Source organism: Taudactylus pleione, unplaced genomic scaffold, assembly GCF_031769625.1.
Source record: "Taudactylus pleione unplaced genomic scaffold, aTauple2 ptg000093l, whole genome shotgun sequence".
Lineage (NCBI taxonomy): Eukaryota > Metazoa > Chordata > Amphibia > Anura > Myobatrachidae > Taudactylus > Taudactylus pleione.
In genome coordinates, this window is record NW_028284495.1 from 38174820 (window position 1) to 38191159 (window position 16340).

General features: G+C 45.5%; 1 protein-coding gene across 1 annotated transcript in view; it reads left to right on the plus strand.

Annotated features, from left to right (window-relative positions):
• Positions 1 to 500: 500 nt before the first annotated feature.
• Positions 501 to 16340, plus strand: part of VAPA (VAMP associated protein A) — an 81423-nt gene continuing 65583 nt past the window's right edge. Inside the window, exon 1 of the mRNA XM_088469699.1 lies at positions 501 to 858. Within this exon, the coding sequence (XP_088325825.1) occupies positions 774 to 858 (85 nt within the window). The 5' untranslated portion in view covers positions 501 to 773. The remainder of the gene's footprint in view (positions 859 to 16340) is intronic.

Genomic DNA, 16340 nt, shown 5'->3' on the forward strand with positions numbered 1-16340 from the left:
ATCACAGACTGGCAAACACCATTACAATGTCATAATCGTGCAGTCTTTTGCCTGTCTTCTAGCGGATGTGCAGCATGAGAAGAATTCTGCTGATGCTGACAGGTGCTTTTCTTTATTGTGAGAGTTGTGTCTGATATATTACAGAACTTTTCTAAGTTGCATATTTAGTAAGAAAAAAAAATGGTTAAAAACATGGTGTGACATATGACTAGCATAAACCTGTTGTCATGTCAAACCTGGAACTAGGAGTAGTAGAAGGATACAGAGCACTGTTCTCCTCTAGGGTAAATATGGTAGTATAAAGTAATATGCATTACTATCAGAGATTCAGCAGCAAGCATGGTGACAGTTCTTTTTTTAAATAAAGTTTGATAAAAAAAATAAAAAAGCCAGAAACGCAATACTTACATACTCACCTGGGCGTGGCTACACAGTTGACGGGCGTGTTTACCAGGTTGGTAGGCGTGGCTACAGGTGGCCAGTGAAGCTGTGATGAGTTACGTGCGGACGTCACACTGTCATTGCCGGCGCTGACGTGACCGGGGTATTGTGCGGTTGCCGCAACTGTGTTGTGTGTTGAGTCAGCGGTGACACGGAGCACGGGGGGCGGAGCCATCCTAGCGACCCAACAGCCCGATACCCCCCTCCCCCCCGCTGCGCGGCGTCTCCCTCAACCACCCGGCCTGGTGTCATCCTCCGCCGGGCCCGCTACTGCGCCTCACATCCGAGGCCTCCTCCCGCATCTGTCCTCCTGCGCTCTAGCTGAGAGGTGCATGTGTGCAGCCGCCGGCGGGGCCAACATGTCCAAGCACGATCAGGTCCTGGTGCTAGACCCGCCGCACGAGCTCAAATTCAAAGGTAACCGCGCCCGGGTTGGGGGCACATTGCTGTCATTACCGCTGCTACTAGCGACATGTGCGGGTGAGCGGCGACTGCAGTGCCCATCTCCCAGTGTCCGCTGCTTGCTCTCCATTGTCAGCCGCCTTACATCTACATAACGGGGCATAAAGTGCCCGAGGAGGGAGATGGCACCTACAGCCGGCTCTCTCTGCCCTTCTCTGCTGTATATATGTATAGTACGTGGGTGTATATGTATGTATGTGTGTGTGTGTGTGTGTGTGTGTATATATATATATATATATATATGTGTGATATATTCACACACACACACTACAGGAAACACTAATAACACCTCCACAGATATGATAGGAGTAACCATTACAAATGCACCATAGCCTGTAAGCCTGTGTTCTGCACAAGGGTTTAGTTACCTTGCAATGTGCCAACAGAGCTTTCACTCAAATCTAAATGCATGTCATTGAAGTATACCGTATGTTCAATATGGTCGTTGTGTTTAATTTATTTCCTGTGTTTGTCTCCGTTCTACTCTATATTTCTAAATTTGTTTTTACTGCTACAGTGTTGGTTAGTTTTGGATGCAGGACGCTTCTTATATATGATCACGAGACTGTAAAGTCTTCTCCCATGTGATGAGGGTAAGAAGTGGCACATGATACAGTAGCTATGTGAAGTACCTATTGGAACCAGGATTATATTGGAATGTACAGTATAGTCTTTAACAGCGTCAACGGTTTTAGTGGTTGGAGGAAGGGTTTCTGTAGTCTTCCATGTGTGCAAGTGTTATATAATCCCCATACATTCTGCTAGTGCGCTGCTTTAATACAGGCTTGCCTAAACCAACTGAAATATGTATTGCATTGGAGAGCAAGTCGACATTGGGCACGATTCTATTCAACGCAATGTAAATAGCGCCGGGAGATAACTCCCGGAGCTATTCAATTCATCGCGATGTTAGGTCGGGGAAGGCTCGTTCTCGCGCCTTAAACAGGGTGTTTAGGCGCAATAACGGGCATTCCCCGACCTAACTTCCCGGCGCGAGGCTGTTTTCCAGGCGTGAAGGGCAGAAAACAGCCTTGCGCCGGGACTTTTGTCGGATTTCTTCTCTCATCCCCGGAGGGATGAGAGAAGAAATCATTAGTCGGTCTTGGCAGCGCGGTGTATTGAATAGCTCCGGGAGCTCACTCCCGGAGCTATTTACATTGCGTTGAATAGAATCGTGCCCATTTTGTGGATGTAAACCTTTTTGTCTATCGACCTGGCTTACCTGTTAACATTATTGGGGAAAGGGGGTGGGGTTTTTTCAATTGTGCACCTGACCACGCCCCTGTCTAAACTGACAAGGGTATATCCAATTGTGTGTATTATTTTTTTGTTGAGATTGTGGCACCCACAAAGACAGGTTATAGTTGCCTAAAGCAGCTAAACCCATCTAAAGTCCTGGAAGGTGTACCCAAACCCAGTACTTGATGTAGTTTTCTGCTTGCTACCTTTGGAGAGTGCAAGCTTTCGCCCCTGTCGCAGGAACATTTGGATAGCTGCCGTTGGGCGGTCAATACTGCTTGGGCGGCAAAATAATTAAATTTCCCTCCTATGCTGTCTAGCTCAGGGGTAGGCAATCTGTGGCACTCCAGTTGCTGTGAAGCTACACATCCCAGTATGCCCTGCAACAGGTGTTCTGTGAGGGCAGGCTTGGATATGTAGTTCCAAAGCAGCCTGATATAGATGACTGTCAACAAAACCCATCGAACTCATTGGAAAGTGTAAGTGAATATCTTAAGTGCGTCCAAAGTATGTCAGGACATTCCCTTTTTTCCCAGTGAAGCATATATCCTCAGTGCAATCCATGAGTACAGATAATTGTTATATATCCCCAAAACCTAAATGTTGTGAATGGCAAGGGTTTAGGTGCTGCATTGTCTATTTGCATTCATGGTAAGTGAACATGGGGTCAATTAAGTGGAATTAACTCAATAACACTGAAGTGAAAAGAATCAACTTTGCTTTAAAATGAGGTGCAACTTTTAAGATGCAGAAAATAACCTAATGTTTGGGTGCTAATATGTACATTTTAGTTGCCATGGCTAACTTAGGCTAATGACAGATGGGGGAATTGTCATTGTGATTTTTATTTATGTATTTTTTACAGTGATAAAAGTCCACTGTATTGTAATTTTAAAAACTCTGCTACTAGTGCTGTATACTTGAATAGTAATAAAAAAGCTGTAAACAGCTGCTTGTATGCAATTACCTAATGTGTTGTCGTTAAATTACGCTATTAAGGTGAAAAAGCTCCCAATTGCTTCGAAGAAATAAAACATACAGCTATTGCCATTGATCATATCTACTTGGCAAGCAGGAATTTGCAAAGCCTTCTCCCCACAAGATGGCGACAAAACAATGGCGAGAACCTGCACGGGCCAAAATGGGAGAGTTTGCGGCTTCCTACTGGTTTGTTGAGTCATACTTCCCTTATATTCCGCGCGTGCATAGACTCCCTGGCGGCACCCCCAGCGCCCGGCCTGCACTGTAGCGAGAACACTAGAATTCCTTAGAGCCTTTTGGAATATAAGCTCTCACGAGCAGTGTCATCCCTCCGCCTTAGGTCCACTATCTCAGCCAATTGGTATATGCTATAACTATGCCTACACTTGTTATGTATATGTTGGTTCGTTTACCTTTTTATATTTTGTTCTCTGTACGACTGCGGAAATTTGTGGTGCCTAATAAATGCTAATCATTCTGACATTGACATAAAGTGACTGGCCTTCAAAAAGTGTGTATTGGTTCATTCACTTATGCTAATTGTGGGCAGTTCTAAAGCCCATTTAGTAGGCTATAAGGGGGCGATGTAATTGTTTTATCGCACCCTCTCGTATAAAGTGACGAGAGATCGGGGCGTGACATTTAATTGTTTTTGGGCGCCCATGCTTTATCGCACAAGTTGCGGCCAAAGAGACGGGGTTTAGCCACACTTCTGCTTGTGCCCTCAGTGACTATTTCTCCCTAACGCAGAAACAATTAAATTGCTCCGCTGTGCGTGGAGTAGTTAAGGTCGCTGGTGCAAACAATTGAATTCCCCCCTAAGAATACATCTTGAAAGATTAATTTTAAAATGTGAGTATTAAGGTAGAACTAAACTGATTTTCTTTTTTTTTTTAGCTTTGTCTTAGCAGAGTTGGACATACTAGTTATAAGTTATTTGCTTCTGTTTGTACTTGTAAATTATTAATGTCTGCACATTGCGGACCATATTTAATTTAGCTGCAAGTTTTTTGCTTTGACCTCACATGTTGTTAATCCACATACATCATGTGATATTTTAGCAAATAAAATCGGAACATCATGTGTAATTCACTTAGAAACTTCAATTTGCAGGTGACACGTGTTAACTCCGCAGTTTGTCAACTATGATGTAAAATGCATTAAAGAGTGAGGAAACCCTAGAAATCTGCTAAACAATAAACCGTGTAGGATAGGAGACTGTTATTTGCCATAAGAAAAGTATAGAAGGATGTTAAAAGGTGTCATAGGATTGCTCTTTACATCTTTTATTTAATGAGTGAGAAATAATGAGCATGTGTATTTCAGCAATTAAGTTGAGTATTTTGGGTAAAGCTAGCCATGCAGTGTATGGGAGCAAACTATAATCGACTGGTATTACTCTATTACCAGTTATTTATATAGTGCACACTTTTTTTAATTTATTTTTTTAGCACTTTTACAGAGAATAATTACCCATTTACATTGATCTGGTAGCGTGAAAAAAATTAAGTCTGAAACCAGTCGTTCAAAGTTGTTGGGTACAGGGATTGGCCACAGCTCAGCCTGTACCCGAGGACCTGGCCCAGCCACCATGCAGAGAGAGAGAGAGAGACAGAGCTCATGTCATTCAAATAGGCGGTCACAAGCCGCTCGCTGACCTGCAGCAGCTGCTGGTCCATGAGCTCCATTTGGCTCATGGCGGCGCCAGATTCGAATGAAGGTGGCGCTGTGACGCTATTTCAAGAGCCGCAGTGCCGGACAGGTGCGCCCGCCTGCTGATGTGGGCGTGGGGGCAAGCTGGTGCAGGTGAGAGCTCAGAGGCTGCTAGAGGGACACAGCTAGGTAAGAAGCTGCTGGGAAGACGGGAAGGGTGGAGCATAATGTATAAGGGGTATTACTGCGTGGCATAATGTGTAAAGGTCGGGCATTACTGTGTGACATAATGTGTTATAAGGGGTACTACTGTGGTGTCATGTGAATAAAGGGTACTACTGTGTGACGTAACGTGAATAAGGGACACTATGCACGAAAGCTAAAACAGCCGTCCCCATCCATGGCTGCAGTGACCGGCATCTAGTCTCTGTGAGTGCTGGGAAAGCCCCCTACAGTAATGTGTGTGGGGATGTGTGTTGGCATATGAGGAGGTCTGAGGGCAAATATACTGTTAGGTTGATTTGCTCCCAACAAAAATTAACCCCAATGTCTGTCTGTGTGTGGTAGGGAACATATATTGTAAGCTCCACTGGGGCAGGGACTGATGTGAATGTCCAAATATTCTCTTCAAAGCGCTGTGGAATATGTGTGTGCTATATAAATAATTGATGATAATATGGAGAGCTCTGAAGCATAAATTATGATGGGAACCAGAAATGGTCAGGTAGGAATCCTTCTTTTTTTTTTTGTTTATAAAGATGTGGGTCCCTGGACCCACATATTTTCACTCAGCGCGATCACTGTATACTTGTTGATAAATTGTTAGTTCTGACTTCGAACGATACGAACGAAGATTTTCCCCCAACTGAATGATTTTGATGTTACATATAGGTCGAAAATTGTGTGCTGGCCACCCCCCTCTGGGGTATAACCAGCCCTAGTGCCAAACAGCTTAGTTCTAAAACATACTTTATTCAATTCTTACTTGGTCTAAAAGGAATCTGCAAAAGCTTAGTGCTGGTTCTCCTGCAGTAGGAGGTGGCACTTGCTTCTTGGCAAGCTTCTGCTGTCCTGTATTTCTTTAAATTCAGCCATCAGTCAAATAATTAAAAAGTTGGATAGTGTATGTAATCAACTTCACGATCGTTTAAATGGTCAGATCTATCATTTGGATGAAAAGTTGGGCAGTGTATGGCCAGCTTCACATTAAATTTCTCTTTTGTAAGCGTGCTATACAAGTTCTAAAATATTGGTAAAATGACTTGCATTTCCATTGTTTTATCGCACCCTATCTCCCATCTAAAGTGACGGGAGATCAGGGTGCGATATTCAATTGTATTTGGATGCCCATGTTTTATTGCACTCAAACAGACAGGGTTTAGCCACGCAAAGTGGATAAACCCGTCTAAAGTCCTTCTTTGGGTGTCCAAACCCCGGTGGGGCTGCGAGCTGAAATGTATGCTCCCGCGGCTGTACGTGTCCTTACACAGCAACAATTGAATTGCAGCCACAGGTGCTAACAATTGAATCGTCCCCTGCAAGTAAAACAAAATAAAAACCCTTTTCCACCAATACAAAACAAGCATACATGTCTCGCATCATTAAATCCATTTTTCTGGAGAGCCACAGGTTGTGCAGTCCTGCTTTGTGCAGTCCTGCTTTATAGCATAATAATACAAGGGCACACTGTGTTTTTAAGAGTCCTTTGTATATACTGTGGCAATGTTATTTTACAGGACCTTACCTTTCTCTCTTTTCGCTGCATCCACCAGGCTCCTCCCTCGCTCTAACAGCTCTATCTCACATCTGCCCTTCCCCTGTGACTTTCCTAGGACCTGAAGATTAGATTATGGGTTCCTTTCCCATAGCCTGACATGGTTAGCCAGATATGTATTACTCTGCTACTTTGAGCAGTGTGTTTGCTATGTTGGTGTAAATAGTTTTTTTGTATCCGTTATTGTTCCAAGACCTTTTCAGTCCAAAGTTTCTTTGTGTATTGTATTGTGTGTTCCCAATGAGGGACTGAATGCTACATGTTACATAAAAAAATTTTTCAGGTTCTTACTGTATGTCCCTACTGCCCAGCTGTGCTCTTTGTCTTATCAGTGCCAAATGATATAAAGTATAGTGAAGTTTGATTATTTCTTATAAGCTTTAATGAACTTCTCCTTGTTCTAAAGATCATTATAGTTCAAAAGCTATTTTCTGTTATCAACCACTATCAGGGTGTACTAATGACTGCAGGTCAGAAGCTTAGGTACTGCTATATCGGAGACTGGAAATACAAGCAAAGCTATAGCTTCATTAGTGTGTGTGTGTTTTTTTTTTTTTTTTAAGCAGCCAGGAACATTTTAATTAGCCTGTGGAAATGACATTATTACAATTATTGTTTTTGACAGTAGGACAGTAGTATTGTTGATGAAATATTTCAATGGTTGCAGCATAACTTAACTGCAGACATAGCATTACTGCAAATTGAGAAGGTTGCCTGTGGCTGAAAATAGCTCACTGTACAGTGCCTCCTTGCAATATTAGTAAGTTTCCAAAATTAGTGGGGGCATTCCCCTCCCTATAAGCATGGGATCATACTCCTTTTATGTGGTACTGATATGTTGGCGGTGTACAGGTCATAACGCACTGTAAGCTTACATTACAGCCTGCTTGTGGTCTGTCCCCACCATCTGTTCTGTATATGGAAAATAGTATATCTATAATCAAATGTCCTGACTGACTCCTCAACGCCCAGCCCAAACTCCTGTACCTAGAAACATGAAAATTGGGGCGTATATTACTTCCATGATGTAGGCGCCTATTAAAAAGGTACTTTTCGAAATTTGACTCTTAAGGGGGTGAAAAGGGCTAAAATGTTCCCCCTCCCTGTGCAGTGTCCTGCCTACCTGTCTCATCTTGGCTGTAACACCATTCATATTCAAACACCAACTGTCATCCCCAGTGCTGCCAAACATCACTGGCAGTTGGTAATTCATTACTGTACGGGTGAAAGATTAATGTGGAGTGTGGAAATGGAAACCGTAAATATCTAAGGGCACAATTCTATTCAGCGCGATGTAAATAGCGCCGGGAGTGAGCTCCCAGAGCTATTCAATACACCGCGCTGCCAAGTCCGACTAATGATTTCTTCTCTCATCCCTCCGGGGATGAGAGAAGAAATCCGACAAAAGTCCCGATGCGAGGCTGTTTTCTGCCCTTCGCGCCTGGAAAACAGCCTCGCGCCGGGAAGTTAGGTCGGGGAATGCCCGTTATCGCGCCTAAAAAACCCTGTTTAAGGCGCGAGAACGAGCCTTCCCCGACCTAGCATCGCGATGAATTGAATAGCTCCTGGAGCTATCTCCCGGCGCTATTTACATCGCGTAGAATTGAATCGTGCCCTAAGATTGATATAGATATATATTCTCAAAAGTCCTGACTGACTCTTCAACGCCCAGCCCAAACTCCTGCACCTAGAAACATAAAAATTTGGGAGTATAGCGTTCCCGCTAGGCTGTTTTAGCGGGGCGCGGCTCCCCGCTTCTGGAGGGAAAAAAGCACCCTGCCCTCACAGCGCAGTGTCCCGCAGGTGGGGAATGTGCTGTGACCCGGTCACCACCAGAGAATAGATCTATTCTCGCTGTTGGCAGTGCTTGGGGCTGCCCGGCGTGTCGGTAAGTGCCGTGCACGCCCCCTAGAGTGACAAAAAGGGGACGCATATTATAGACATGCCCCCTTTTCATGGACCACGCCCCCTTTTTGGGCACGCACGCGCCTTAGGCGCGCGCACGGAAGTTCCCTCTCTAGCTCCGGTTCCCTGCCTGCCGCCGGAACTATAGTGAACATTAGGCGTATTACTTCTATGATATATGTGCCTATTAAGAAGGGATTTTTTGAAATTCGACTCCTAAGGGGATGAAAAGGGCTAAAATGTTTCCTCACCCTGTGCAATGTCCTGACTGACTACTGACTCATCGTGGCTGCAGCACAGTTCAGTATTCAAACACCAGCTGTTACCCCCAACTGCTGCCAAACATGACTGGCAGTTTGTGTGGCTTTCCTATTTGAATAGTAAAGGAATGGAATGTGTTACTACACAGGTGAGGGAGGGGAATGTCAATTGTGTTACTACGGGGTGAAGGAAGGAAATGTTACAATACGGGCGAGGGAGGGGAATAAGTTACTACAGGTGTGAGTGAGGGTAATGTGTAAATATAAGTGTTTGAATATGAACTGTGCCCTGTTTACAGTGCAGTCTCAGCTGCTCTGCAACTGCTGGGTAGGGGTCCTGCCGGGCTATTCGATCACTGGGGCCAGCAATGGGGTCAGAACCAAGGGTGCTGGGAGGTCTCTCTGAGATTGGTGGCTGCTGGAAGATTATCTTCCAGCAGCCGCCCATTGGGCATTTCTGACTGGTTGCATCAGATTTGACCGTGTCAGGGAAAGCACAGTCTGCTATGGTTGCATATGATGCGACCATGCCAGGCAGAGGTTCCCAAATGCGGTCCTCAAGGTTCCTCAACAGTTCAGGTTTTAAGTATATCCATGCTTGAGCACAAGTGAATCAATTAGTACTTCAATTTGCTTTAACCATCTGTGTTCAACCATGGATATCTTTAAAACCTGAACTGTTGGAGTGCTTTGAGGGACTGCATTTGGGAACCTCTGGGTTAAACTATCAGAATATTTTTGAGTGTTGGAGGAAAGTGGAGCCCCTGGGGGAAACCCACACAATGATGAGGAGAACATACAGACCCCATAAAGCTAGGACAGTTATTCGATTCAGACCCAAGTGCTGTGAGGCTTTCGTGGTTACCATAAACAGTCGATTTCAGCCATGTTAAGCTTTTTGCATTCATACACTCAGGGATGCTTATCAAGAATATGCAAAAAGTTATATTGCAGGATTACTGCCAGGAGAAGGGTCATACAGAACCACATTTTTCATGTGGTGCAAACAAGAATGTATGTGAGAGCATTGATTTGTATGGTAAATGTTTCTTCTGTACTCTATTAATTATTGTGGGAATTCATATGTACTATCACTGGTGTTTACGATAGTTACTTAAGCACACACTGTACTGAGGAGGGACATATTTCCCATAATCTGTATTGTCTATAGTAGTCGCAGTGCAATGGAAGCCGCTTACAGCACTACGTATAAAATTAGATTGTGTATGATACCTAAAGGCTGACTGCGTCACCCAAAGTGATAAAATAGAATGCATTAGGTGTTTTCTACAGACTACACAGACTTTACACTACATCACCTTTGCTGGCAAGTGTTCATTAATATTTATTTTATGTTTAAAATAAAAATTGATGCATAAATGCAGGTTGTCATTGAGGATGTTATAACATATTCAATGAGACTCTGCATTTATGAATTAATTTGAACCCAAGAGGAAGAGGAGGGATATAATGTAGAAGCTACACTTGGCCAAATATTATACTTGAGTATTTGTTTCACCACTGTAAACCCACCACTGATTATTTCTGTTCACACCCACATGAGGGTGCAAGCAGAAATGTGCGCTAATTAGTGCCTTGGAGCTACTTGCAGTGTTAGTGTCCTGCTCTAAACCCTGAAGATGCAGGTTACCCCTGGGCATTAGTCACAGTAAGTGCTGGACACGATACAGTCAATTGAATGGCTCCAGACACTTAACCGGGGTGCTACATCCCCGCAATCAGAATTTAATTCCCCCCCCCCATTCTGTTAGATGAATGCATGCTCTTATCGGACTTATGTATCCAATATTGACAGAGTGCATTAAGTTTCATAAATGTGGATTAATTATATCTGAAAAACAATTTCAAAGAGTAACTTGTCAAATGTATGGTTGCAAATCTACAGTTAAGGCTCTTCATACACGTTGCGATTTTAAATGTATTTCTCTTATACACGATTTGACAGTTTTCGATCGATTGGAACACCCAATTGTGTGAAAAGTGCTGTGTGTGTGGGGATCACGACGCCGATGCGCACCCCCATCGTCGTCGCTGATCAGTTGAACCTGCAGAAAGCTATTGACCTATCTTTCACGATTTGGCACACATTGTTTCCTGTGTTTGTGTGCATGATGAACGATGCGATTGATGATATGTTGTCACTTTTCCTCCCATTTAAATTCCAGCATTGTGAGGTTGTTTGCTACAAACGATATATCGTTTACGATCTGCAGTCGTTTACGACCCATCTATGTAGTTTGTACAATCGTTCCGTGTGTGGACACAATTTTGTTTGACCGGGTGAGTTAGGAATTCAAGGGAATTCCAAACGAGATTGGATCGTTTGTAAATTGCACCGTGTATGGGGGCCTTTAGATTGTATCTATAAACTAAATCTGATATTTTCAAGCATTATAGTTACCAGTTCTCTAAATGTTAAATCCATCTGCAGCATGTTTCCTTGAATGTAATTGGAGAGCTCCTTAACGTGTGGTATGGGCCCGTTATAGTCCATAAGTATGGAACTGAATATGTTGTATGTATTCTGGCATAGTTATTCCCAGCACTCCAAAGGCTAAATCCACCTAGAGATATGTCCTCATACATCTAGCCTCAATATGCCAAAGGCCCGATTTGCCTGGCGTGAGTTCCCCTGATACTCTGCTAAACGTTTTTTTTTTTTTGTTTTTGTTTTTGAAAATGCATCTGAAGTCCGCAATGCGATGCGACTAAGATACACCAGCAGACTGTGCTGATTAATTCGATATGCAACACTTGTATATCTGTGAGCGCCTGACTCTGATTGTGAAACACAACGGGACTCTTTCATCCATCTGGGGGTTGCCTTACATCTGGGTTATGCATAGTGAAAGGTGGAGTCGGACACTAGCTAGTTAAAACTGGCTCCCACCCCCTATATAATCCCTCCTCTTCCACCGTAAGCTCAGTCTTGTTTTTCATGCCTTGGAGTAAAGCACTGGCTAGGTCCTAGCTTTTAGTTAGGTTTTATTTCTTTATTTTGATGATTTTGTTTAGGTGCTTAGTTCCTGGCAACAAGCGCTAACCGAATGGGAGTTATGTAGCTTATGGTGCATACACACGGTCAGATTTTCCTTCAGATTTGTACAATAACTATTTTAAAAATCATTCAATCGTTCATATCTGAAAGAAAATCTGACGTGTCCCTGCAACGATGAACGATGTTATTTCCCGTTTGTCAGATAACGATATCTGACGTGTTTGCAGTCAAATTTGTCAGATTTTCATTCATTTTAATACTGTCAAAAAATCGTTCGTAGTTCATGAAATCGTTGGTAAAATCGTTCGTCGTTTATCGTTTGTAGTTCGTCGTTCATCTGACAGATCTGACCGTGTGTATGCCCCATTAGAGGTCTGTGTGAACCCTGTATCCCTCTCTAAAGACTGCCCCTGAGAGAGTCACCAAACTACAAAGTCCCTGGGTCTCTCCATGCCAGACACACACCTGAAAAATCTTATTGTCATTATGTACTGCTTCCCGGCACACTGCTTTTGAACAGATTGGCTTGTCTCGCATCTACCTGGGCTTCCACAGCACCACATCGCTTTCAGTCCACAGGGGTTTCCTTGTTGGGCCATTGGAGGGCTTACAGAGCAGCAACATGCTGCTTCCTTAGAGGAGGGGCTTGCTGCATTCCAGGATGCGGCGGTGCCGCTGCACGTGTAGTCGCGCAGTGGGTGATGTCATCAGGCCGGGCTGTGGGTAGTTTCCGGGGAACGCCGGAGGCTAAGGTTGCACAGGTGTCCTGAGTGAGCAGGACGCCGGGGCTGGCCACGTCTCCCCCAGCTATTTATTATCAGTAGTTCAAGCTGCTGCAAAGCCAGGCATGGGAACGGCTGAAGTCTGTGTGTGAGAGCTCACAGCAGATGCTGGGGGATAGAGGCTAACAAGTTAAGCAGTGAACTAGGATTATTACTTTTATGTATTTAACCTGGTGTATTCTGGGCTTATAGATATATAAGCATCTTTTACTGCACTGTTTTCTCAGAAATGTAAGCAGTAACATACGGGGGTAGGTGAGATTTATTTACTTTTTTTTTGCAAAGAATTTGGTCATTTAAGAGTCCAGGTTTTTGTTTTTTCTCCTTCATCCACTAGGGGACACTGGAGCTTCATGACAGTGGGGTATAGACGGTGGGTTGAGTTGAGCCTGGCACTTTAAAAATCTACAAGTGTGACTGGCTCCTCCCCCTCTATGCCCCATCAACCCCAGTTTTTAGAATGTGCCCGAGTAGAGCCGGTGCACAGGGGCTGTCTCCAGCCCTTATATTAATTTTTATATAAATGTAAAAGAACCAAAGAGTCATCAGCAAGAGAACAGGCAGACTGTTAGCTGTGACAGTCTGCCTGCATCGTGTGAGCCGCCAGAGAGGGGACCACACGGCTACTGCAGCCTGTGTCCGGTCACCCTATGGAGGGGAGGCTGCTTTAGGCAGTTAGGAGTCATCAGACTCAGCGGGGCCCGCCACAGCTACCACTGGCTTGTGTCCGGGTCCCCGCTCTCCCCTCACTGCCCAGCGCTCTGGCCGCAGCAGCCCGGTGAGTAGCACACCTCTCCTGACTAGCAGGAGAGGTGAAAATAACGGCTGGGTCTGGTAACAGCGCGCGGCTGTCAGTGCCACGCTGGTGCTGTGATAGAACACCGGCGCTGGCTGTTAGGTAGGCTCGGAGCAGCATTCCTACCTCTGCGTGCCGGTGCTTGTGTAAAAGGCACCGGCACGGTTATCACTGGCGGCGGTCGTGCCGCTGGCCCCCGCTGTCAGTGCGGGGACACAGAGGTGAGAACGTCCCCACTGTATAAGTGTATGCCGCGTGCATACAAAGCGGCGGCCATTAGGAGGAGGAGCTTATGGGTCCCTCCTCCTCTTCCTCCTTCACTGCCTGGGCTAGTTTGGCGCGCTCTGAACGGGAGTGGCGCCTCAGAGAGACTGAAGGCACTGAGCGGAGGGGGAGAGGAGAAAACTGAGAGCAGTGGACAGCTTCTACAGGGGTCTGTAAATACAGAGGGTGTTTTTAACTGCTTTCTGGTCCTATTGACTGCTCCTCCCTTATATGCCTGTCTGCCCCTGTTACTGAGTTGCATTGTTCTTGAAATTCTGCTCCTCCTATACTGCTCTGCCTGCAATTTGAGTAGCATTATTATTGAAATTCTGCTCCTCCCTTATTGCTCTGTCTGCTCCCATACTTGAGTAGCATTATTATTGTAATTCTGCTTCTCCCTATACTTCTTCTGCATTCCTGAATTGTATGTGGTGCTTGTCTGTGAGTACATGATGACATCCAGGGCAGAAAAAACCATCACAAAAGCTGTTTGCCTGCACTAAGTGCAGGAAGAAATTTACCCATGCTCGCTCCGAAGGGTCTTCCCTGTGCGAGACGTGTGAAGCAGATAGTGCTAACACGCAGTCTGTCACTCCCTCCTTCATAAATAGTTTGGCCGGGGTCATGGCGGACCTTTCTTCTGAATTAGCCGCTTCCCGTAGGGAACGGGAGTCTGCCAGAGATCTACCTGGCACATCTCACCCTTCTTTTCTAGCAGAACCAGCGTGGGCTCAGAATTTAGTCCGCTCGGTGAATAGCCTTGCTCAAGCGATGGGTTCTGCGTCTAAAGCTCCTGAAGCTACGGTAAGTCGCTCATCTAAAAAGAGGGCTCTTCCGGCGGTTCTCCAGTCGGATGAGGATTCGGCAGCGGATCACTCGTCTCAGGAGGAAGGGGAGATGCTGGACGAATCAGACGTAGAGACTTACTCACAAGAACCTGAGGCATTGCAAGGTATTGACGCACTCATTCTAGCGGTAAGGGAAGTTCTTAAGATTTCTGGCCAGGAAGCTCCAGAATCGTTAGAAGACTCCTTATTTGCCAGGTCACAGAAGATAGCCGTCACATTCCCTGTTTCTCTCCAGTTGGACGAACAGATGACGGCAGCCTGGCAGAATCCGGACCGTAAATTCCAGATTCCTAAGCGCTTTTTCTCTCTTTACCCATTTCCTGCGGAAAATAGGAAGAGGTGGGAGACCCCGCCACCTGTGGATTCTTCGGTTTCTCGGTTGTCAAAGAAGACCACGTTACCTGTTCCAGGAGCTACTACATTGAAGGAAACCTCAGAGCGGAGATTAGAAACCACTTTGAAATCCATTTATACGGCCGCAGGTGCACTTCGGCCGGCCTTGGTAGGATCTTGGGTCAACAAGGCTGTGGAAAAGTGGGCGGAACAATTGACTGAGGGTCTTAGATCCAGCACTCCGCGGGCAGATCTGATTACCTTGGCAGAACATATTCAGGAGTCTGCTGTATACTTAGGAGACGCCTCCAGAGATATCGGCCAGGTAGGCGCTAGGATTTCTGCTTCGGCGGTCTCTGCTCGCCGGGCACTTTGGCTTCGTGCCTGGCAAGTGGATGCAGAGTCAAAAAGAGCAGTGGAAGCTCTTCCTTTCACAGGCGATATTTTATTTGGTCCAGAGCTGGACAAATGGATCTCGCTGGCCACTGGAGGTAAGAGTACTTTTCTACCTTCATCAGCACCTCCTCCGCGTCGCTCATTTAGGGGACCTTCCTTTCGTTCCTTTCGAGCATCGGCAAGATTTCAGGGACGATCGCGAGGTTCGTCTTCAGCGGGGCGAGGAGGCCGTGCTAGAGGACGTCAAGCAAATATTGGCCGCCGTCCAGATCCCAAGCCAGCAGACAAGCCTGTGGCATGACGGGCTCCCATCCCATCTCGGAAATCCGAAGGTGGGGGCTCGCCTCCAGCGTTTCTCGGAGGTTTGGAGACGGACTTCTCCAGACACTTGGGTTCGAAATCTGGTATCTCAAGGGTACAAGATCGAGTTCACTTTCACTCTTCCTGGGCGTTATTTTACAACAGGTTTGCCCGTCGATCCCTTGAAGCAACTAATTTTGCGTCAAGCGATCGAGAAACTTTTGCTGGCCGAGGTCCTTGTGGCGGTTCCCACTGCACAAAGACAACAAGGGTTTTACTCAAACCTTTTTGTGGTTCCGAAACCAGATGGGTCAGTCAGACCCATTCTGAATCTGAAATCCTTGAACCAGTATCTTTCATTTCACAGGTTCAATATGGAATCTCTCCATTCTGTCATTGCGGGACTAGAGGCAGAAGAGTTTCTGGTGTCGATAGATATCAAGGACGCCTATCTGCATGTCCCAATTTGGGTTCCTCACCAGGCTTTCCTCAGATTTGCCATCAGGGAAGCTCATTTCCAGTTTCAGGCCCTGCCATTCGGTCTCTCGTCAGCTCCCAGGGTATTCACCAAAGTGATGGCCGTCATGGTGTCTCACTTGCGCTCTCGGGGGGTGACGATAGTTCCGTACCTAGACGATTTACTCATCAAGGCTCCGACGGCAGAAGTCCTTTTACACCAAGTGTCCCTTACACATCAGATTCTCATTCAACATGGATGGATTGTGAACTTCCAGAAGTCTCAGTTGATGCCGTCCCAGAGACTTCAGTTCCTAGGAATGATTCTAGACACTGTTCTGCTTCGTATATTCTTGCCAAGGGACAAGGCCCTAGCCATACAGGAGCTGGTTCGTCTAGTGCTCAGACCCAGGAAAGTATCTGTGCATCTT